The sequence below is a fragment of the Diceros bicornis genome, chromosome X (assembly GCF_020826845.1).
Source record: "Diceros bicornis minor isolate mBicDic1 chromosome X, mDicBic1.mat.cur, whole genome shotgun sequence".
Classification (NCBI taxonomy): domain Eukaryota; kingdom Metazoa; phylum Chordata; class Mammalia; order Perissodactyla; family Rhinocerotidae; genus Diceros; species Diceros bicornis.
This window is the reverse complement of record NC_080781.1, coordinates 39,128,114-39,153,442: the sequence shown is the minus strand read 5'-3', so window position 1 is coordinate 39,153,442 and position 25,329 is coordinate 39,128,114. Positions and strand designations below refer to the sequence as shown.

General features: G+C 34.2%; 1 protein-coding gene across 14 annotated transcripts in view; it reads right to left on the bottom strand.

Annotated features, from left to right (window-relative positions):
- Positions 1-25,329, bottom strand: part of KDM6A (lysine demethylase 6A) — a 200,495-nt gene that overhangs the window by 62,368 nt on the left and 112,798 nt on the right. For all 14 annotated transcript variants that reach the window (XM_058535698.1, XM_058535699.1, XM_058535700.1 and 11 more), the window contains exons 7-9: positions 14,814-14,868; positions 10,584-10,618; positions 79-172 (exon numbers count right to left, since the gene is read on the bottom strand). In XM_058535698.1, coding sequence (XP_058391681.1) covers positions 79-172; positions 10,584-10,618; positions 14,814-14,868 — 184 coding nt within the window. The remainder of the gene's footprint in view (positions 1-78; positions 173-10,583; positions 10,619-14,813; positions 14,869-25,329) is intronic.

The window sequence follows — 25,329 nt, the reverse complement described above, 5'->3', positions numbered from 1 at the left end:
CAACATATTTGCCATCCCTGATATGTAAAATACATAAAGAGAAGTACTTACATACACTAAATGTATACTATTACATACCTAACTGTTGTAAGACAGTTGCTTTTACTTGTGCAGAAAGGTTTTCTGTCTGCAAAAGTTGTTCATAAGCTTCCTTTGCAGAATGATACTTCCTCTAAAGAGCAGAAAAAGAGAGATTTAAAGAAAAATAAAATTAATATCTTTAAAGAACTAGCTCATATATTAAGATTTACACAATATTGATATTTTAGCATATTTTTTAAACCAACTGAAAGAAAAAAGTGCTAATTCCATTACTAAATGTTCCTTTAACACTAGACAGTTGTAGTTACTACACCATGTTTCAGAGTATCTAACACCAGTATAACATTCAGCATAAAGTATCATTAAAATATGAACTTTTAAGAAATTGCCAAATCTCAATAGTTAAAATCATCTCAATCTATTTAATAACATGAATGATTTCAACTTTATTTAATAACACTAATGAAGCTAGAGAAGTATTCTATCTCCAAGTGCATAATCTGCCTAGAAACACCAAGTTCCCAAGCAACTTAATATGAACAATAGAGCACATGCCAAAAACGCTTTACAAAATCTAAGTGCAAAAGTAGTTAAAATCTAAGTTTAAAACATACAGCTACTAGTATATAAAATATCATATGAAAAAATTTATAATATATATGATTTTAAAGACACCAAACCTCCCATAGTTATAGCCTAAGAATGTTTGTTCTAGTTAAGGTTCCGTAGGCAAATCCCTAAATGAACCCGTTCACTCACAGTTCCCTCCATAAACGTACCAATATGACTGAAACCCATTATTGCTAGTCATAAAGCTTAGGGCAACTCCTCCAAAAAAAAAGAAAAAAAGAAAAGAGGGTCCGGCTCGGTGGTGTGGCGGTTAAGTTTGCGCACTCCACTTCGGCAGCCCAGGGTTCACCAGTTCAGATCCTGGGCGCAGACCTATGCACCACTCATCAAGCCATGCTGAGGCGGCATCCCTCATAGACTAACTAGAAGGATGTACAACTATCTACTGGGGCTTTGGGGAGAAAAAAAGGAAAAAAGGAAAAAGGAGGAAGATTGGCAACAGATGTTAGCTCAGGGCCAATCTTCCTCAAAAAAGAAAGAAAAAAAAAGAAAAGCCAACAAAGGAAAACCTCAAAAATATTACCTTTAAAACATACTGGACAGAACAATAAATTGAAGCGGCTTTTATTCATATCACTAATAGTACATAGCTGCCTGAGCAAACAAATTTTTCTCAAAAAAAAAAGTAGGCAGAAATACAAAACTAGCTGTGTGAGCCTCACTGAAACTATGATTCAACATCCATAAAACAGAGGTAAATGCCTGGTCTTTCTATCTAGAGTTGTTCTAAGGATCAAATGAGAACTCAACAGCTATGGAAACAAATAAGGAGCTATATGAATACAGTATGTCAACATAGGGAAGATTTGAAGGAACTGTCCATCGAGATTAACAGTAGTGATTACATCAACTTTTATTTATCAGCTAAATTAGTTTCCCGTCAACATTAATCTGGTCTGAAAAAGTCAATTAGACAGTTAATGAAGGATAAGAAGACCAAGTTATTCAACTAAATTCCTTCAATTGATAAATATTTGTTGAACACCTAATACATAACAGAAACTGCTGGGACCAAGTACAGTGAAGAATACAGGCAGAAAAACAAACAAAACATATTGTACTGTGTACAATAACAGGATGATATTTCCCAGAGGAAGAAAGAGCAAGTGTTAAGTTTAGAGCACTACCAGGCTGGGCAGAGATTGCAGAGACAACTTCACAAAGACCTTCTTAAACCATGTTGAAGACTATAGACTGTATCCTAAGACAATGGAGTACCACTGAATGAGTTCAAGTAATATGATCAGATTTATATTTTAGGAAGACCACTTTGTGGAATTACAAATGCTAAAACATACTTCCAAACAATAGGAATTAAAAAAATGACATATTTGAAAAACTGGTTGCATTATACTGACAAACATGAAGTTGGATTTCTACCTCATACCATATACAAAAAACTGGCAACTGCATTAAAGACCAAAATATGAAAGGTAAAAACAGAAAGCTAAGAGAAGAAAATGTAGGAGAATATTTCCTTTGTGGGAAAGAATTTATTTGACATGGCCCAAACAGCGCAAATCACAAGAAAGAATAAAAGATCTGACTTGAAACACATAAGCAGAAAAACAGGCAACGGACATAAAAACCAACACATAAAAGGTAAAAAACATACGAAGAAGTGTACATCTCTAAAAATCAGAAAATGCAAGTTTAAATGAGATAATACTTTCTACCCATCAGACTGGCAAACATAAGAAAGTTGGGTAATTCCAAGTAATGTGGGGATGCGAGTAAAAGAAAACACTCATGCCCTGCTGGAAGGGGATTTACTCATGAAATTAGGTATGCAAATATGTTATAATTTAGCAATCTCACTCTTGGCATATATATGCCAAAGGAACCTTCCCACAGGTAATACTCTAAATGGTACTGTTTATAGTATCAGGGAGTTAGGGGACAACCTAGGTCTATGTCACCAGGTGAGTGGAAACAAAATATGATGGATGCTTACAGTAGAACATTAAGTAACAATTACAAATAGTGTATAAAAAGCAACATGAGTTTATCTTTAAAGGCGTTTAGTAAAGTTTTGCCTCTGGTAATGCTGGAGTAGCATTCCACAGACAGCTTTAAATTCTGGCTAAAATGTCAAACTTAACTATCAAAAAGCACTAAAGAGAAACCAAACTCAGGTTAAAACCAGAGAAGTTAACGTTTAGAAGAAGGGAACGGCACTCGATGAGTAACCCCCTTTTTCTAGGATTTTTACCTAAAGGCAGGCCCCAATTGGTGCCTGGTTGGCTAGAACTCAAATACAAATCAGCAATCTTGCTAGCTTGAAGAATCAGAGGACAGAGTTTAAAGCTATGACAAGAACTAGAAGTAAGGGGAGAAATCTTAGGAAGGAGTCAAAGAGACAGAACAGCAAATTCTGCAATTAAACTCTGCCCAAATCTCTGTTTGACTGCTGAACACATGAACACAACAGATGTAGAGCAGCCTAACAGAACTAAAGTGACTTCAGCTGCTGCCCACTACAGGGGTGACAAAGTTTAGAGTGTGACTTGAGCAAAGTTAACTGGCTGCATAAAACAAAAATACCAATCTTCAGAAAAATATAACCAAGTTACTCTCTATAATATATTATTCATGATATCCAGGATAAAATTAACAGACTTATAAAGAATCAGGAAAATTTTACTCATGTTCAAAAGAAAAGATAATTAATGAAAATCAACCATGAAATGACTCAGACATTGAAATTTACAAATAATTTTTAAAGCAGCTATTTTAACAATGTTCACAGACAAAAAGGAAAACATAAGCATAATGAATTAATGGACAGGAAATCAGAGCACAGAAAGAGAAATTGAAAGAGAAACAGAAAATTCTAAAACTGAAAAAATACTAAACTGAAATTTAAAAAACATCACTGGACAGACTGAATAGCTGACTGGAGATTAAAAAAACAAAAAAAAAACAAAAAATAGGTCAACAGAAAGTATCCAGACTGAAGCCAAAAACAGACAAAAGTGAAAAAAAAAAAAAGCCATCCAAAGATGTACGAGACAATAACAGATAGTCTACCATACACGTAACCAGAGTCCAAGAAAGAGAAGAGAGAAAGAATGGGGCAGAAAAAATACTGACAATATAATGGCTGAGAACTTTCCAGAACTGATGAAAGACATCAAATCCCACATACAAAGGACTAAAAATATCACAAGTAGTATATATAGAGGAAAAATCAATCCCTGGTCACATCATAGTCAAATTCTTAAAAACCAAATGGAAAGAGAATAACCTTGGAAGCAGCCACAGAAAAACAACAAAATACAAAGGATACAACAAGAATGACAGCCAACTTTATGCAACCATATCAGTAATCAAATTAAATATAAATGAACTAGACATTCCAAACAAACAACAAAAAAGAGACTGCCAGAATAGAGTTACAAAAGAGCCAAAAATATTGTATTTGTAAGAGATGTACTTAACATATAAAGACACAAGTAGGTTGAAATAAAAGGATGGGAAAAGATACCATGCAAACAGTAAGCATTAGAAAGCTGACGTGACTAGATTCAGATCAGAGTAAGTAGGCTTCAAGGCAAAGAGTATTACCAGAGATAAAGAGGAATATTTCATAATGATAAAGAACCAATACATCAGGATGACATAACAATTAACAGAGCTTCAAAATACATGAAGACTGATAGAATTAACACTGGTAAAATACTATTAACTAATCTACATAATTTGAGGAGTAATGGAGATACTGGGCATCTTGGTCCTTGTTCCTAAATTTTATGAAAATGTCTCGAGTGTTTTCCCTTAAGTAAGAAACTGACTTTGGGACTAAAATATCTGAATTTTATCATAAGAAAGTAACTCTCAATTCCTGTGTCCAAGAGTGTTTTTATTGGGAATCAGTACTAAATCTGTCAAAGGCTTCTTGAGCATCTGTGGTGATAATGATTTGATTTTACCTTTAGTTCTATTATTACAATACATGATATTAATAGATTTCCTAATATTCAATCAACCTTGCATTCCACTTGGTCATAGTATATTATTTGCTTAGTCATAGTATATTATTTGCTTAAAGAGGTAATGGATTTTGTTTGCTAATATTTTATCTAGTATTACTTAGTATTTTTATACCAATAGTCATTAGAATACCAATACAGATATTGGTCTATATATTGATTCTTCTTTGTACTGTCTTTATCAGGTTCAGGTATCAATGCTATACTTGCTTCAAAAAGAAATGGGGAAAATAGTATCACAGTTCCTTAAAAACTTAAACACAGAATTACCATATGATCCAGTAATTCCACTTCTGGGTATATATCAAAAAGAATTGAAGACAGGGACTCAAACAGATATTTGCACACTCATGTTCATAGCAGCATTATTCACAATAGCTAAAAGGTAGAAACTACACAAGTGTCCACCAACAGATGAATGGATAAACAAAATGTGGTGTATACTTACAGTGGAATATTATTCAGCCTTAAAAAGGAGTGAAATTCTCACACATGCTACAGCATGTACAAATCTTCAAGATATTATGCTAAGTGAAATAAACCAGACACAAAAGGACAAATACTGTATGATTCCATTTATATGAGGTATCTAGAGTAGTCAAACTCAGAGAGACAGAAAGTAAAATAGGAGTTGCCAGGGGCTGTTTCAGTTTGGGATGATGCAAGTTCTGGAGATGGATGGTGGTGATAGGGACACAACAATGTGAATATACTTAATGCCACTGAACTGTACACTTAAAAATGGCTAGGGGCTGGCCCGGTGGCACAAGCAGTTAGGTGCACGCGCTCTGCTGCGGCGGCCCAAGGTTTGCCGGTTCGGATCCCGGGCGTGCACCGACACACTGCTTGTTGAGCCATGCTGTGGTGGCGTCCCATATAAAGTGGAGGAAGATGGGCACGGATGTTAGCCCAGGGACAGTCTTTCTCAGCAAAAAGAGGAGGATTGGCAGATGTTAGCTCAGGGCTGATCTTCCTCACAAAAAAAAAAAAAAAAAAAAAAAGGCTAAAATGGCAAAATTTATGTCATGCATCTTTTATAATTTAAGAAAAAAGAGAATACCAAAGCACTATGACCTGTAGTTAATTTTTAGAAGCAGGGATTTTTGTTTCCATTAAATTTTTAAAATATGCTGTAAAATCAACAAGTGCAGAAAGGACCTTAACTATTATCAAACACATATGTCTCTCAAGGTCAGATTAAAAGTTGTTAATAAGCCCTCCCCCCTCTTTCATAAAAAAATGAAATGAGGAAGTTTTTCTTCATTTTCAAAGCTCTTGAACAATTTATAGTGTATTAAAATTATCTGGTCTTTAAAGACTTGTTAGAATTCCCCTGTAAAACCATTTGGGCCTGGTGCTTTCTGTAAGGCATTACTTAATTTTCTCTATTTCTTTTAATGGAAATTGGCTTTTTATAACTTTTATAACTTTAATGAGGTCAATTTTGCTAATCTGCATTTCCCTGGGAAGTAGTCCCTTTCATTTAAGTTTTCATTTGCATTGAGGTCTGCTAAGTAGTCTCCTATGATAGTTCTAATTTCTTCTGTTTCCATGGTTATCTTATTTTGTGTAACTGTGCTTTATCTCTCTTTTATCCCCTTGATAAGTTAGCTAGTGGTTTATCTATTTTGTTAATTTTTTCAGAATACTAAGGTTTTGACCTATTAATTAGGTCTACTATTTTTCTCTCCTTTTTTTTAAAAAACATCTTTCTTTCTTCCTCACAATATAGTTAGTTTTCCTTATATTGATTTTTGTTTGTTTTGTTAACAGATTTCCTTACACTGAATCACCCTTAAATTCATGGAATAAACCCTATATAATCATGACATATTTACTGCATATTTAAATATCACCTGGAATTTTTCTTTCTTTAGAATTTTTGGATTTATATAATATAAATAAATGAAACCAGTCTACAGTGTTTCAGTAATAAACTGATGCTGGATAGTTAGAAGACAATGTTAAAAACAAAACTAATAATTCTTATAAACAATGTTATTAATAAAAACATTATTTGTAACTGTCCCTCAAAGGGGAATAGTTAAATTAGTTACAGTACATCTATGCAAAGGTGCAAAGGGATGTAATACAGCTTTACATGTACTGATATGGAATGATTTCCAAAATATAATACTAAGCTAAAAAAAAACAATTTAAGTAAGGTCAAGAGAGAACATACATAGCTCGCTATTGTTTCAATAAAATAAATAAAAATAAATATATGTGCAAACATATATATGGATTTGCTTGTATAGGCACTGAGTTTCTCTGCAAGAATGCAAAAAACACTGGTGGCTTTTAGGAGGGGAATAGGTGGCTAGGGAAAAGGAGGGAGGATACTTCACTGTGTATTCTTTCAGGCACTTTCATTTTGGATTATCCATTCAAAAATAAGTAATGTTTTAATAACAAAGGGGAGAAATTCTGTATCTTCAATCTTTAAAGGCTAATAAGAATTTAGATGGTGAACTAAGAATTTAGATGGTGAACTCTTCAAGTTATTTCATTAAAATAAAGAGAAAGAAAAGGCCAGTTAATACCATTATTACTATTAGAAAAAATGGTTCTGGAGGTGTCAGCTAATAAAATGGGAAAGGTAAATTAAATAATTGATATAAATGTCCAAGAATAATTCATAATATATTTACTTGGGATATGACATTACACAGAGAAATAAAATTATCTTTATTTAGAGAAAGTATGACAATATACATAGAAACCTAAGAGAATCTAATTTTTTTAAATCTACTAAGAATGGGTGTGGGGGAGATGACATCCCATCAAAATTACCCAAACCTAAATATAACTACCATATGACCCAGCAGTCCCACTTCTGGGTATATTTCCAAAGGAAACAAAACCATTATCTTGAAGAGATATCTGTACTCTCATGTTCATTGCAGCATTATTTACAATAGCTAAGGTATGGAAACAACCTAAATGTCCATCAACACAAGAAAATGTGGTATATAAATACAATGAAATAGTATTTCAGTCTTAAAAAAAGAAAGAAATCCTGTCATTTGCGACAACATGAATGAACCTAGAGGGCATTATGCTAAGTGAAATAAGCCAGAGAGGGAAAGACAAAACTGTATGGTATCACTTATATGTGGAATCTTTAAAAAAAAAAAGGGGGGGGGGGGCAGCAGGGGATTTGAACTCAGAAACAGAGAGTAGAAAAGTGGTTGCCAGGGGTGGGGGTGGGGGAAATAGAGAGAAGTTGGTAAAAGGGTACAAACTTTCAGTCATAAGACGAATAAGGTCTGAGGATCTAATGTAAAACATGATGAGTACAGCTGATAACCCTGAATTGTATAACTGAAATTTACTAAGAGGAGAGAACTTAAATGTTCTCATTCAAAAAAAAAAAAACAAAAGGCAGGGGGAGATGTGAGGTGATGGATGTGTTAATTAACTTGGAGAAAATCCTTTCACAATGTATATGTATATCAAATCATCACACTGTACACTTTAAATATCTTAAAATTTTATTTGTTAATTATACCTCAATAAAGTTGAAAAGTAAAATAAAATAACCCAAACCTAAATTCATATGATTAAACTTAAAAAATTTTTTAAAATACACCCTACATCTCCATCTCTACAAAAGGCCTCCTTTGTCTTTCAAATCCTATAAGCTCAATACCACAATCCATTGTACTTGCTTATACCTCTTTATTAGAATGACCTAGCAACACACCCACACCCACACACACTCCATCAGCCCCAAGTGATTTATCACTGGCTCCTTCTCTCCATTCAGGACTCAGCCCAAACAGCTCCTGCTCAGAGAGACCTTCCTTAACCACTCAAGTTAAAAAAGTATTCTATCACTTTTCAGTTTTAATTATGGTCTATCATTTAATCCTGTGAAGGCAATGTAGGGACAGGGCCTCCATGGTTTGTGAAATGATGCTGAATTCTTTCTACATTTATTAGCAGGAAGACTTCTTCCTATATAAAGAAACTTCCCTTAAACTATCTGGTTACCTAGTAGTAGCCACTAACCACTTATGACTACTTAAATTTACACTTTAAAACGTCATATTCATAAATAAGGTCTATTGGTATGAATCAGCTGAACTATATAAAGTAACTTTCTATAGGTAGGTAGAGAGGCCTTTTTGCTTTTCTTAATTTTTCACCTGAAAATGAAAATCCTTGTTATAAGCACTAGAGTAGAGATTTTTCAATCCTTTCATATGCTTACAGTGCCATCTTCCTGTTATTTAATAATTATATACTCTGCCTGGCATGAATTTTGTTCATTCTGTTTTGTTTAATCTTAATGGGCACTAAAATTTATCAAGTGAAAGAATCAACGAGGGGAGGGCTCTGTCCCCACATTACCTTCACAAGATTAAAAAATTAACACTAACAGACAACTTCTTATCAGAAACAATGAAAGCCAGAAGCCAATGGAATGTAAATTTCAAAGTGGTCAAATAACATAATCAAATAGAATTCCATCTCTGGCAAAAACACTCATTAAAAATAAAGATGAGGGGGCCAGCCCAGTGGCACAGGCGGTTAAGTGCGCGCACTTCACTGCGGCGGCCCGGGGTTCGCTGGTTCGGATCCCGGGCGCGCACCGACACACTGCTTGTCAGGCCATGCTGTGGTGGCGTCCCATATAAAGTGGAGGAAGATGGGCATGGATGTTAGCCCAGGGCCAGTCTTCCTCGGCAAAAAAAAAAAAAAAAAAAAAAAGAGGAGGATTGGCAGATGTTAGCTCAGGGCCGATCTTCCTCACAAAGAAAAAAAAAAAGATGAGAAAACTTCTGCTTCAGCTAGTGACAGACCAGTGATCTCACTAAGAACTAGAAAAGCTGGAAAAAAATCAGAACTCATCTTTTCGAAGGCAGCAGAGAACTCCTGAGGTAATGAGAACAGAAAGAGCTAAGACTCCAAGGAAAGAAGAACTTTAGAGAGGAAGTTCATTTCTGTAGCTGCTTTCCCCCTGGGGCCTTTGCTGATTTGGCAAAAATCAGTAGTCGGCGGGAGGCTGGGATCAGCAGTGGCATGTAAAGACTGACCCACAACTTGTCTGTAATTGTCACATGCATCTTCTCAAGGTGGATAAAATCCCTAGATTAGCAGGGTATCCCAACCTGAGTGTGCATCAATTCTGATTGGGCGGGGGGGGGGGGGGGGGGAGGGGGGAGCGGTGCCATGCAGACAGAGGTGTCCAGGAATCTGGTTTTTTTAAACCACCTCCGGTGGCTCTGAAACAAAACAGACCTTACAAATTATGTACAAATATAACAGTATTGTTTTTCCTAAAAAGCTGTTATAAGATTTATGTTTTGGGTAAACCATGATTACCTAATATTTAGTCTCATAGTCTTATGCCTGATTTTTCATACCACTGCCTAGAGTCAATTTCTATGTGTTATACACCTTTTATCATACAACTAAGCAAAATCTGCCATACACAAAACCAAATGTTCTAAAATTAAACTGAAAAAGTTTTTTAAATATAGCAGCCATAAAAGTAGTGGTAAAGACATCAAGAGGTGACCACAATATGCCTTTCAAATGGTGCCATGTGTAAGGGATATTTCAATCTTAAAAAAAATTGAAACTAAAAACAATGCATTATAACAACCATTTATAAACATTCTGAAAAGAACACTAGGCATTTCACATCAATAAGAGAAATCTTAAATATAGCATTTAAGCCTGCAGATAGTTCAAGTTTAGAGGTAAATCATATTAAACAAACTTCTTTGTACACAGCAAGTACTCTGTAATAACTGTTTCACTAAGCAAAATCTTGACCACATTTAATAAGTATAAAACGTATGTAAGAGGTAATGCCCAGAATTCCATTAAATTATCTGTATACCTGATTTCACTTAAAATGATATGGGTGATCATTTTTGTTTAAGTAAGGTAAGTTAAAACACTTACCTGGGTTTCATATAAGTGGGCAATGTGAAATTGAACTGCGAAGATGATGGAAAATAAAAATTAGTAACAATACAGCAATGTTTGGGGTAAATTAAGAATATAAAATGTAAAACATAAGCATGGTCTACGCTATGTAGATTTACGTAATAATGGAATATAACTTTTATTTTTAATAAAATAGAATATAGAAACATACTAAAAAACACGAACATGATAAGAAACCACTGGTATTTATTGTTGGTCGTTATCAAATTTTGTCAATCTAATTATTAAAATTAACATTAAAATCTGTAGCAAGTGAGTATACTTCTTACAAAGTTCAAAATGGTATCATTAAGCAAAAAAACTTCTATAATCTATACATTTCAAAACATGGTATTTAAAAACTGAGTTCCAAGTCAAAAAATACAGTAAAGTCAGTATTTGATAAAAAACATATTAAAACCAAAAAAAGCCTCTAATTTTTTTCTTATACCATATTTCATATCAACAACATATATAAAGAAGTCATAGACCAGGATGACACTGGTAATAACAGACAGAGGAAATGAATTGTTGCATTTCTCTATCAGTTCTTCAGAATTATTAGGAAAAAAAACAAATCAAACCACTTGAAAGGCAAGAATGGTAAACAGTCCCAAGATTAACAAGTATGTCTTGAAAATCAAATAAAAATATATTTCAGCTTTTATTTACAGGTCTTCCTGATACTGCATCACCAGAGTACAAATGATTCAACAAAAGCAACAATGAACCAGGAATCAAAACTGGATTCTAGCTATTTAAATACAAATCATTCTTCAATGACAAATCTCTTTTTTTAATGTTCTATCTACCTGGATTTCATAGTTGGATTTCAAAGAGTCGAGGAGCCTTTCAAAATTATATGCAAAATATTTATGTGGATCTTTAAAAACAAGGTCGACAGCTATCACTGATTTCTCATTCGGGAGTTCACCACGAATAACTCTCTGATTCCAATAACTTAAGATTCACCTGGGAGGCTTGTTAAAAATAGAGATTCCTAAGATTATGATTCAGTGAGCCTAGGCAAGGCCTGGAAAGCTGCCTTTTTATTCAGTTCTACAAGCGATTCTGATACTTGTTCCCTAGATCAGCACCTGGGAACAGCTGAACTAAATAACCATAAAGAGCAAAACAAACAAAATATAAATGAGCTTTCAATCAAATATTTTTGTATCAAAAGTAAAGTACTACATCTCTCTATAATCATTAAATATCACACATTAACTAATCAAGAGATGAGGCAAAATAAAAATATCATCTTTAGATGATGAAAATCAGCTTTTCGTGAGAAGCACACACTAATACTAATAATAAAAGTTCTACACATGTAATAAATATCCCCTTTACCTACATCTGTTGAGGGCTTTTCTTATTCCCCACTCCCCTTTTCCAACACAGCTCTCCTTGAGAGTTCCAGCCCAGTGTCACACCTCACTACATCATTAGAGGGAGACTAGCTTACAGGTGAAGAGAACGAGGAAGAGAAAATCTATGCTCATTTCCCCCAGTCTTCTTACTCCTCTAATAAAGGTGACAAGGAAGAAAAGATCAGCAGCTAGCTGACAGTCTACTGCCATCCCAAACTTCCTCCAGGTTCAGTCCTAGGCCCTATTGTCAAGGGCTTGTGATTCCATGACTTACTAAACCCAGTGTCATTTTTTGTAGTGTGCAAAACTATCATATACTTAAATTCTTAAACGTCCTCTTCAAAGTTATAGTTAAAAGTCCTCTTCCACAACCATACAACTAAGAAAAAGCTCCACTTGGCAAGTCTCAATTAGAGGCAGAAATTTTTAACAAATATTGCCATAAAAGGTTCTGACATTAAACTTTATTCATAAATTAATACATTATTTTTAGAAGTAACAGAATTAATTAAATCTAGAAGAAACAATTTTATCCCAAGGGGTAATCATATAATGAAAAGTCTCTCATCACCATGATTCTACTTTTCAAAACACGAACTGTAATTAACCCCTCTTAAATAGCTCTAGAAGCAACAAGTGTTATCTACTTATTTTTTTAATTACATAAATGAATTGTGCCATAAAATAGAAATATTTCATATAGACTTTTTTTAAAAGCTCACTTTACTTTCTATAATATTCTGATCTCTGTAGTACCACAAAGTAACGTGGAAGATTTCAAAGAACAATCAAGCTCTGCAGCATATACAAACAGGTGATGACATAAAAAATTCAAAGAGAAGCAAGTTTTACAAAGACAATAAAGAGCCGGTGTTTAAATGGTAATAATGTCTGGCTCAAAGTAGGTAGTCTACATTTGTTAGTGCTCTGTAACACATCAGCCATTATCGTGGTTACCAAGTAATCATGCAGATTGTCTAAAATAAACTACCCAAACCAACTGAAATATAATGGCCTAATGTCTCTAAATAAAGCTTGTGCCCTTCCATTCGAGTGACCAATCTTTTAGCACTGAAAGTCCTGAGTCCGGGAAACTCCTCAGTCTTGGGCAAAACAGGACCTTGGTCACCCTCCCCCCTATTTCCCTTCTCAATAACCAACAGAAAGAGAGGCACAATAAACTGGAAAATGTATTTATGATGGTTTGAACTGTCCTCTGCAAATTCGACAGGAAAGTTTTCTGCCCTGTGGTACTCACTCTACATATGTAGGTGTTTTCCTCTCAAGAGCAGTGATCTACCACTGAGATTTAACCTCAACAGAGTGGAATAAAATGAAGATTTACCAAAATATTTAGTTTGATATTTATGAAACGTCCCTCAAAAGTTATCAAACTGACAGATAGTTATGAAAAGTCAGCTTTAAGGTACTAGGTATAATCAATTAAATGAAAATCAACTGTTTTCTTATTCCCATAAATTAATTTTAAAAGAATGTTAAGGGTCTATATTCCAGATGGTTTATATAACCTGGACATATAATTAATGAAAAAGTATAAATTAACACTTTATAATATATCAATGAGTTAAATTCTTTTCCTAATCTAACCTCATCTTAGAAACTAAAATATTGCTGCATTTGTTACCTTCCCACTATTTATGGCGCAAATATACCCATCACTACTAAATCCTGAGTTTCATTTAAAGAAAACAGAAATCTTTTACATTTTCTCAGGAAATTGCCTTTAGAAGTATGAGATAATTGGTCTGGTTCAGATGATGATTTAATCCACGCTATGTCTTAATTCATGATACATGCAAGTTATATGCAAATTTCTACAGCTTTTTCATTGACTCAATCATTTTCTCAGGCATTTTTCACAGAGACTACTTTTCACTTAACACCTTTCCATATGGTTAAAAAATGAAAGTCACTTATAAGCAAAATACTGACTTTCTAAGACCTAGAATCCTTTGATTGATCTGAAATTTTCATTAAGAATGATTCAATTTTTCATACATTCTAATTAAAATTTTTATTTTTCAAGTAAGAAAGTTTTAAAGAAATCCAGCTTGAACCCTATAAATATTATGAAAACTTTTATTGGCTACTTTAAAGTATACTAAATAAATATGCCACCACATACTTATTGATAAACACACCATAATCAACCCAATCTGCTTTTGGAAAGAAACCCATATAGATGCAGAAAATAATTGTCTGAAGAAAACCACTCTATCAGAACATGCTTCACACACACATTCTTTTTGAAGTAACTGAAAAATGTCACCTCAAATTTTATTTATGATGTGTAAAACTATAATAAAAAGTCAAAGTATGTCTTCATAATTACCAATAATTTTAATACCACATAGCAGGAATCAGTGAGCTACCACATATGAATCTTTGTATACTCATTTTTCCTAAAAGACTGGGAAACTTTGTTTTTAATCCCCTCAATATAATTAATACACAAATAATCAATCTTGTTAATTAGTGCAGATAATTTTAATTCAACAACTCAGTTCATTGGCATATCTATTTTAGAAACAGGCTGTTCACAATAACTGGTCTCACATGTTCCATTTGTAAAAGTAGCCATGGCAACCAATACAGTTAAATTCAACAATTCTAGAAGAAAAAAATTGCACAGAATTTATCACTATCATTATTATTATTATTACTACTACTACTACTGCTGCTGCTGCTACTACTACTACTACTACTACTACTACTACTACTACTACTACTACTACTACTACTACTACTACTACTATTATTTGCCATGAAGCAATGTGAATACCTGTAGAAAACCATGGTACTTAATAATACTTACTTTCAGCATTGGACAAAGTGCAGGGATTGCAGTCAACCAAAGCTAACTGAAAATGCTGCAAAAGAGTGAGAAAATTAATGTACTAAATTCAGTCATATAAACGTGTCTTAAAATAATTTTCAGGTATGCAAGGTCTAACATAATAATGAAACTATGCTATGCAAATGAAATGTACTAGACAACCAATCAGAATTACTTTGAACATTTACTGCCAATAACAGACATGTTATTGGGTTCATTTCTTGAGACAGTTGAGAATGGAGAGTTTGGGGAAGAATTAACTTTATCAAGTTATCCTACGTATATTTTTGTTTATATGAAAAAAACCTTCAGATTTTTAAGTCTTCAAGTAAATAGGAAGTATCAGTTATAGAACAGTTTAAATAGAACACATTATTTTAAAAACTGAAAGTAAAAGTTTAATGGTATTAATCTCAAAACACCATTGCTTCTCTCAAAATGAGACATGAACTTTAGAAACAAAAAAAAGTACTATAAGAATTCTCATAAAGGGTAAAACTATCTGCCCTTTCTGATTCTTCAGTAATCATTGTTCTTAGTGCCTGTTACAACTATTTGAAATACTACAAAGAATGCATCAAATAGCCTGTGTTCAAGTTCATCTATGAAATATTATTATCCTTTTAGAATGTATGTGCTATTATACGTGTAGGCAATATAAAACCACGAATAGTTTACAGCATCCACTTACAATAATATCATATAAGCCAGCCCCAAATTCAACATACAACTAATTTTTAAGAACGCAAATCAAGAACACTGGGTGACATCTGACATCTATTTTATCAACATTAACCCTGGTATATAAGTAAGAGAAGACAAACAAGTACTAGAGTTGGTATAAAATCTTTAAGACAAAAAACGTAAATCTCTTTGAACTCTTCTAAAAAATACTTTCACAAATGTACATTCAAATTTTCTGAGCCACCACAAAATTTTAGCATTAAAAATAACCAACAAACCCATTAAAGTACAAACTCATTAAAAAAAAAAAATGACCACAATAAGCTCGTTTCTAGCCACAATCCAAATACCTAAAGAGTTTACACATATATATAAATATATATACATATATATACTGGTGAGGAAGATTTGCCCTAACATCCGTTGCCAATCCTCCTCTTTTTTTTGCTTGAGGAAGATTAGCCCTGAGCCAACATCTGTGCCAATCTTCCTCTACTTTGTATGTGGGATGCCTCTACAGCATGGCTGATGCATGGAGTAGGTCCACGCCTGGGATCCGAATCCGCGAACCTGGGCCAACGAAGCTGAGCGAGCGGAATTTGAACAACTCGGCCACGGAGCCGGCCCCAAGAGTTTTTTATAACTGCTAGACAAACTAAAAATTGATATGTATAATGACAACTTCTAGATGTAAGCCCCAAAAGAACTTACTTTATCAAGAGAAATAATCATCAGCAAGCTTTCAGTACTATAATTCAACACAGAATAAACAAAACTGTACTTGGTCAACCAGAACACTCAATTAACAAAAATAAACTCATGTCAGGTATCCAGTGTTACAAGGAAAGAAAGATTAGAAGGCATCATTTGGTATGAACACAGTAGCTATTACATTCATTCACGAATGTCTGTTACATGCATGCATAATTAGGCTAGCCTATGTATGCAGTACTCTTAATATTAAGGATTGTAATATTCTAATTGAGCAAACTACTAAAAAATGACTATGACCCTTAAATATTTAATCCACTCAACAAATATTTATCAAGAGCCTATAATGCCCTTAGGACAATGCAGACACTAGGGATATAATGGTCAACAAAAGTGAAAAATTATTTGCCATGGTTGACTGAATGAAAAAAAACCCCAACATCTGAACATTTGGAGTACTGCTTTTATTTTCCCTTGGCCTACTACGTAGATTGTATGTCCTCCAAAATCCCTTTAGTGTGCTACCATAGCAATAGAAAACAGACTATTTTAAAAAGTGAGTACTACAAAAGCAAAGCATGCTTTATAACCAATTGCTCTCCTCTAGACAAAAAGAGCAGCACAGCAACCACACATTCAGATGTACTACATTTCTAAGTCTAATCTATCCTGCTGACATAAATTAATATTTAGATAAGAGAAGATAGACTTTTCCTAACTGAGCCATCAAAGGATACAAACTGACATGCAAAGAAACAGCCTTCAAGATGGCAGTATTTTAGTTTTACTATTACACTGAAATTCCACAAAGAGCAGGAGATGCATAATTTGAATTGCCATCCTACATTTCAACTATCAATATTCAAGGTCCTGCAATGAAACCTGGCAGAAGCAGTTCTGGACTATGTTTTATATACTTATTAATCAATCTTAAAAGCAGCAATGAAGTCGCTGATGCACCATTTCGAACCCACATCACGAAATACTAAGCATTTCCAAATAGCAATGATACAGAAAAAATACTCACCTAGAGGACATCTTCAAAAACATGCATATGAGAATAAAAGAACTTACAGAATAATTACTAAGTATAAGAAACTAAGAAGAGCCACACAAAACCACCTCATATAAAGAAAAACAATGATATACCTTTCAGTAAACTAAAGAGAGATGAGAGACTGGGGTGGCGATGACATGACCTTCACAATTTCATTTCTAGTATCTAAACCAGATGCAAAAGATATATATCTATTAACGTATAAATCAGCAGCCATGACTATCAATTATGATAATCAGCCCCCAAACCTGAAAATATCATGATAAAATAGCCAGCACCCACCCCTGCAACCAACAGAGGCAGCTAGGAAACATCTGCACCTCACACAGAAAGATCGCAGTACTGAAACTGATGACTGCTGTATGAAATAGTTATCATGCAGTAGAGGCTTCTGTAGTTCAAAGACTACATACAAACTTCAAGGTAGAAAGCATTCTACAGAAAATTAATTCCCAAGCAAGATTTACCTAAGACATTTTTTTAATGTTACAGTGATTTTCTTTTCATAGAGCACTTCTGGTCCAATTGAACAACAAAATTTGGTTCTTTATAATTCCTGTTGACATCTTTATCACCAAAGTCACCTTTTGTTTTAAAAGCTTTTAATTCATTCAATATTTCAAAATAACTTTATATCATTTTGTTTCATATAGACTAAAGAATTTGATTTCTACTTGGAGGGGGTAAATCTATATTCATGTAATTAACACGTAAAACTCAAGTTTCAAGACTTGATTTCCTTTTGAATTCTTTTACTTCTAGCCGTATAGTCTGTGATTATCTCGTGAATCTTTTCAATCATAGAACCTTTCAACTCTATTCCCAATCGTGAAGACAAGCAATGAGATAACTTTTTGTAATTGACAAATAATGTTTGTATGTATAAATTATTAATTTGGACCAATGTTGGGATTCTAGATCCAATCTTGGATGTTCTGACTCAGTGGGTTTTAGGTGACACTCTATGAACCAGATAAAAGCTTCTAGAAATTTTTCCAATGCATAGCCAGGGTTAAATGCCAATATTTTAAAGTTTTTGAATTGTGTGCTGACCCCTAAAAACCTTATTTCAGACTATGCAGACAAGGTGCGTGTAGTCGATACTGCTGTCTATATTCAATTAGGGTAGACAAAGTCTTTTAGGAATAAAATGTTGGCAACCAGCTTTTACCCTATACCAGGCACTCTACTATGGCTATGCATCTACAGAACTGAATACTCACTGATGTGAAGGCCACTGAAATTAATGCTCTAATAGAAGTTTAAAAGACAATTCTATAACGGAATCCAAAAGATACAGATGAGAGAAGAAAGAAAAGAGGTACTGCAGGCTGAGGAAACAACTTAAGTTATTTTTACACAGCCCTTATGAAATGGGGTTTGACGGACCGTTTAAGTGGGAAAAGGGAAGGTATGTCAGGTACTCTTGCAAGTCAAATTATTTTTTCTTTTTCATTGTTACAGATTGCCACAATTCTGAAAGTATGCTTTAAAATCAACAAACTTCATTCCTAAACTTAACAGTCTATGATAAATGGATGAAACTAGGAAAATGTCTTAGGACATGATTGTACTTACTTTATGGATTTGGTCTCCGAAAATAAGATATAGAACTGAAATCTGGTAAGTTTTGGTAGGGCTTGTGAGTCACATTGGCTGGCCAAGCTTATCTGACTGAGGTTCTCTCAAAGCCCTCAAATTCAGTTCTTCCAATTCTCTTTGTAATACTCAAGGAGGGACTCTACTGCACACCAATGACTAACAGCTAACGGATCCTGGCAATCTTCACTCAAAAAAGAGGCTACATTTGGTCTCTTCCAAAAACTTCTTTGACAAAAGTGTTTGAAGATGTTCAAAATCTTATTCCTAGCCCTTCTTTTCAGCTCCAGACTTGTATCTGTCTATACCAACATCTGATATCCCTTGGGTACCTCCAACTCAATCTACTCCCAAATGACCCATCTCCATTCAGAGCCTTTTCTCCTCCCAATCCCAAAACCTGCTGCTACTTTCTTTATCCCCTCCTTTAGTTAATAGAAAATTGATTCTAGCCAATAAATGGAAAATCTCTTGCCACATAACTTCCTTACTAACTCAAGATCTCTAGGATGTTATTACCTTTCATCCATCCATCCATGCATCCATTCTATGAGAATCCATTTATGCTACTCATCTTGCTCATCTTTTTTCCTGTAACTTTGTCCTACCTACTCTCCCAACTCCTCATTTCTATTGTATTTTATAAAAGTGTAGGTATGCAACTGATTAGAAATTTTTAAACACTGGTTCTAGTATATGTCTAATCTGTGTACACAAATGATCAGAACATGGGTTGTTCTTTAAATCTAGTGTACAATTTGTATTCATATCAAAATAAGACTGATATGTACACAAATAACAAAGTAAACATGATATATATTTTATAAGGGGGACAATGCAACAATTCACACTGTAATATGCTGTTTGGGAACATAACCTTTTTTAGAAAATGTGACATGAGATACACTGAATGCTTCATAAAGCTGCATTTGAAGACGTAATATTTACAACCACAAATTGAAGTAGTTATGGGTAAACACCAAAAAATGCTTTTTGATTAGAAATGACTTCTTATAGTTAAAATATATTTGAGGAGAGAAAACTGACACGGGAAACCTGGTCTCACCCTAACTCCTCAGTATCAGAGAGGATCATTACTGCACATCTATGAGCAGTCATGTCTTTTTCAAACACGTATTTTGGAGGAACTGAAGTACTTCGGCTATTTATACTTCTTCACACTTTAAGGCATGTAACAGAACTCAAGCCAGAAGTAAATATCAAATGGAAAAACAAAACTGGCAGGCAGAGTGAAGTGAAGAAGGCATTATTAAGTGGCTAGATAAACCAATTAGGAGATCACCTCATACCAGAGAAAAATATCTAGGAAAGATTAAAAAGTAAAGTACAAGTTGATGAGTAGGGGAAAAAGGAAAGAGCAGGGGAAATATTTTTGTGCACAAATGAGGAAAAGCAGACAGAAGACAAAATAAACAGCAATGACCATCCTCTGCCAAAAGGAACAGTGATGTTACACTCAGGTGAAACCGAGTTCCACTCCAAAATGGGAATTGGGGAGATGTTGTTTAAAGGTACAAATTTGCAACTAGTAGATAAAAAAGTCCTGGAGATCTAATGCACAGCATAGAGATTACAGTCAACAATACTGTATTATAAACTTCAAAGTTGCTAAGAGACTAGATCTTAACTGTTCTCACCAAAAAAAGAAATGATAATTATGTGACGTGATAGAGGTGTTAGCTAATGCTACAGTGGTAATCATACTGCAATATATAAATGTATCAAATCAACACGTTGTACACTTTAAACTTACATGACACTGTATGTCAATTACATCTTGATAAAAAATTTAACAAGACTGGGGCTGGCCCAGTGGTGTAGTAGTTAACTTCCCATGCTCCACTTCGGTGGCCTGGGGTTCGCAGGTTCGGATCCCAGGCATGGACCTATGCACTGCTTATCAAGTCATGCTGTGGCAGGCATCCCACATATAAAGTAGAGGAAGATGGGTATGGATGTTAGCCCAGGGCCAATTTTCCACAAAAAGAGGAGGATTGGCAACAGATGTTAGCTCAGGGCTAATCTTCCTCACACACACAAAAAAATTTAACAAGACCAGAATTTTCAAAATGCCAACTGGAAGAGTTAAGTTATTGAGCATCATGAAAGAAATATGGCAGGGGCAGGTATGGAGAAATAATAGCAACTTTCATTATCTTCAGACAACTGAACTAATAAAAATATACTGTTAAAGCTTCAACAAAGAAATATTACAGATATTTTACAAACTTAAGGCATGGTTAAAATTAATTTAATAGCCAGTATTCAAATTCTCAGCAAGTATTTCTATAATACATAGAGTTCACAGTATGTTAATTAAATGAAAAAATGGCTTATGCATTCTACACTAATAAATAAAATAATAAAAGACAGGAGGCATTTCAGATTCCAAAAGTGGTTTCTAAAAGGACATATATATCATCATGCCTTTACTTATTCCTTCTGCCTTAATATCTTGGTACAAAATATATGACAATAAAATTTCCCAGTCTATAAAGGGTATAAGATCAAATTAGACACCTGGAAATGAAGGAGTTCCTGGAGAAGAGTAAGGTAAACAGAAAGTAGAAATGCTACTTCACTGAAAAGTTTCATGTCAGGTGTTAACAGCAGAGGGGAGACAAGCTGAAGGAACTGGTGAATGGGGGGCACTGGAGAAAACAACTGCACTGGCAGTTTGTAGAGAAAAAAATCCTGTTAAGAGATGATAAATAAAACCAGCCTCTCTTTTTTTTTTCCAATGTTTCCAGCCAGATCATCCCATGAGAGGCATTTTATCATTTTACAGCCTCTTCTATTTCATTTATCTGTCATTCAAGAAACACCAAGCACCTGGTAAAATGCCAAGCTAACACACAAGTCTCGTTTGAGTTCAACCCATTTCCTTTAAATTATCTCTGTAATTCTGATCTTCCTAACTCTTTCATATTAACCCCTTCAATCAGCACTTATCATTTTCAAATATCAAATTATAAGAGGACTTATATATATGTATCCCAGCCAATTATCCCAGGTTCCCATAAAAAAGTCACTCTCTCTACCTTTAAAAATCCAAAAATGTTTGAATGTTGACATATTTTAGGGAAACTTAAATAAGTAAATATTAGAGAGAATTTCTATATAATCTTCATTAAATTAAATAGATGCATTGGCACTGACTGAAGAATATGGGTGTTATTACATCTTATTTTGCATTTATTAGCTTCACATGAAGGAAATAATTTTAAGTCTGCCAGGACGTAAAAATTAGAGGCATTATATAAAACTATTTGTCAAAATTAGTGTACCTTTATTGAAGTAATGATAGTACATTACCTCAAAAATATAACAAATGTAAGCAATTAGCATTAATATCATTAAAAAGTAATGAAATAAAATTCTGAATTAATTATATGGAGTTAAATAGGCAACCAAACCCACCTGGGGGGATATTATCTGAAGCAGGGAAGAAAAATAATCACAAAAGATCACGTAGAAATATCACCCTGGAATGGACTCTGGCTCAGATAATATTAAACTAGTTAATAAATTAAGAACCGGTGCCTCCACCACTCACTAAACACATGACGGAAAAATAACACCACATGACTGAAAAGTAAGCTGAGCATTAACTTCACATTTCTGAGGATGGGCAGAGTGACAAAAATACAAGTATTAAATTCTAGGACAGGAAAGTGGAATTCATAAACAATATCTATACTGGCCCCCAATTAGAGGTGTTTTAGATACGGTAGATAAACTGAGAACTAAAACAGAAGGGCTGAAAAATCTTGTCAGATATTTTCATATATATATAATTATTTAATCTTCACAACAATCTTGTGGAGTAGGTTCAGTTATTCCAGTTCTACAGACACAAAGAGGATCAGAAGAGTTAGGCATCTTGCCTAAGGTTACACAATTAGTTAGGGGGCAGGGTCAAATTTTAAAACCAAATCTGCCTGCTCTGAAAGCTGTTTACACAGTACCAAAACAGAATGAATCTGTTTCAGAGGTACATTTTGGGAAAAAACTTATTACCAGAGATAGAAATAAAACAGGAGGCCCTGGAATGCATTTCCTGTGTGGGTGAAAAGAAGGAATCTATTATGAAAATAAACTGTATTTTATTTAAATATTTTACCATCTAAAACATACTGTATATGCTGTATCCCTCTTCAGGCAGAGGGAAAGGAAATGAGGTAGAGAAGATCTGATCTGCAATGGACAGATTGTTCATACTGCCCCTATACGAAAATACTCATTTTACCCACCCCTCACTCCTCCATTAGAAAGGAACAGTGCATTTAGAGAACTGAGCCCTGCTCAAAAACTGGGCATAACTGGTCTAAGAGTAACCCCATCTGTGATAAGGAATGAATTGAGAATGGCCATGTGGCCTATTTCTGGCCAATGAGATGTGAAGTATTCTCGAAGAGATGAACAGAAGTCTGGATCTTTCTCCTCTATGAAATGATAATCAGATATTTACTGAGCACTTATTATATGCCAGTACTATACTAAGTACCTATGCCACTACTCTATAATGTCTTTCTATATGAGCACGAAAAGGGAATCATCTCATTTTGATTGCATCTGGCAAACAGCCTTAAGAACAAGCCAACATAGAACAGAGAAGAAAATGAATCCTTAATGAAATCCTGGATCAGTTGAATAAACCAATCCAGAAGGCTGGACTTTACCTTGTACGAGCTATTTTTGTTGTTGTTGTTATTTTAACCAGCTTGAGTTGGAGTTTCTAAGGTTGCAGCCCAAAGCATCTATACCAATACATGGTGGTAGGAAACAGTGTCATGTAGTGGAAAAGTCATCAGAGGTTCCACATCTATCCATATAAAGCTAAAGTACTAGCCAGTCCACTTTAGGAAAATTGGAGGCCACCTAAGGGAAGAGGGGTGTATCATTCCTTCTGATTCCTACCTTCATTTATACTAAATGCTAAGCACTTATAGTAATATACTGAAATACCTCCTCAACTAAAAATGTTGATGCCTACAATTCTCCTGAAAATAGACAAGCAATACTGGAGAGAGAAGCCTTAAAAAGCCAATGTCAAAATGAGATCAAAATCAAAGGAAACCTGCTCATTATGGGGAAGAGAAATATCAAGGACTCCTAAAACTCTTTTCTATGTTCATTCAAATGAAATAAACATCAGAATGATATCAAATATTTTAAATAAATGGAAGAAAGGCCGAAAACAAAAAGACTGCACTTACATAAGGCAATTTTGCTAAAATCCCTATGACCTGAAGGTTTGTTAGCCTTTACACCTGAACAAATAAAAGCTGTATACAGGAAGGTTTCTGTTGAAGCAGAAACACTTTCAATTAGCTATGGAACACTGTCCAACATTGCTTCCCCTGATTAAAGGGAATTTTAAATATTGGCACCTTCATGGAAACAGAGCTTTGCATCCATAGAATTAAGATATCACTGTACTGATATTCAGATAGCCACATTCCATAATTTGGGACATATCTGATTACTTTTTTCCACTCAAATATATTTCCTGAGCAAAATTTACCAACTGCTACCACAAACACTTCTGCAACATATAATGCGCACGTTGTGACAATACTGTAAAATGCTCAAATAAGTTTATTTTGTATTATAAGACATTTTACAAGTTTTGTTAGCTAATAAACACTGTAAATGTCCAAGAGGAGGATAAAATATGCAAGGTGGCACACCTGAACTTATTTTCCATTTCAAATCCACTCACATCCCATAGTATAGTTGGAGAAATGCTGCTCTAAGCTTGAGAAAAACTGCTAACTTCCAGGCATCCCTTTCCTCCACACCACTTACATTTACCCTCAGGCCTATTCCTCAAACTGCACTTACCTTTGACCACTGTGTGATCTAAATAGTTCACAATCTACTGGTTTTAGTTGTATGTCTCTTTTTCATACTATCAGCATTGTTCTTTATAAACTCACGAAAGATAGAAACCATATTTGCATAACTGTCTACTTTAAAACTCTAGAACAATTAGGCACTCAAACACAGTTTTTAAAAAACCTTCAGTAGTACCTTATTAGTGAATTCAAATTACAACCTACTGTAAAGTCCTTCTTTATCATTCTTTATCTCCCTCTCGACCTTTCAGAATCAAGATAATCTGCAATGGAGATACTTAGAACATGGCAACCATTATAAAAACTCACAAATTCACAAAAACTTAAGCTGTTTCCTAGAACTTCTAATTCTTTCAAAAAGCAATGCTTTTGTCATGCAAGGAAGCACTATATTCATGAAAAGCTCAGTGAGACCTATAAAGTGATGGCACAGACAGCACAAGAAACTCAATGAAAAATTTAAGAAATATCAAATTTCCATAGAAAGTAAAATATTTAACCAACAATGTATTATCTTTTCCCAATAATGTTTATACTCACAAACCAGCAGTTCAAATGACTT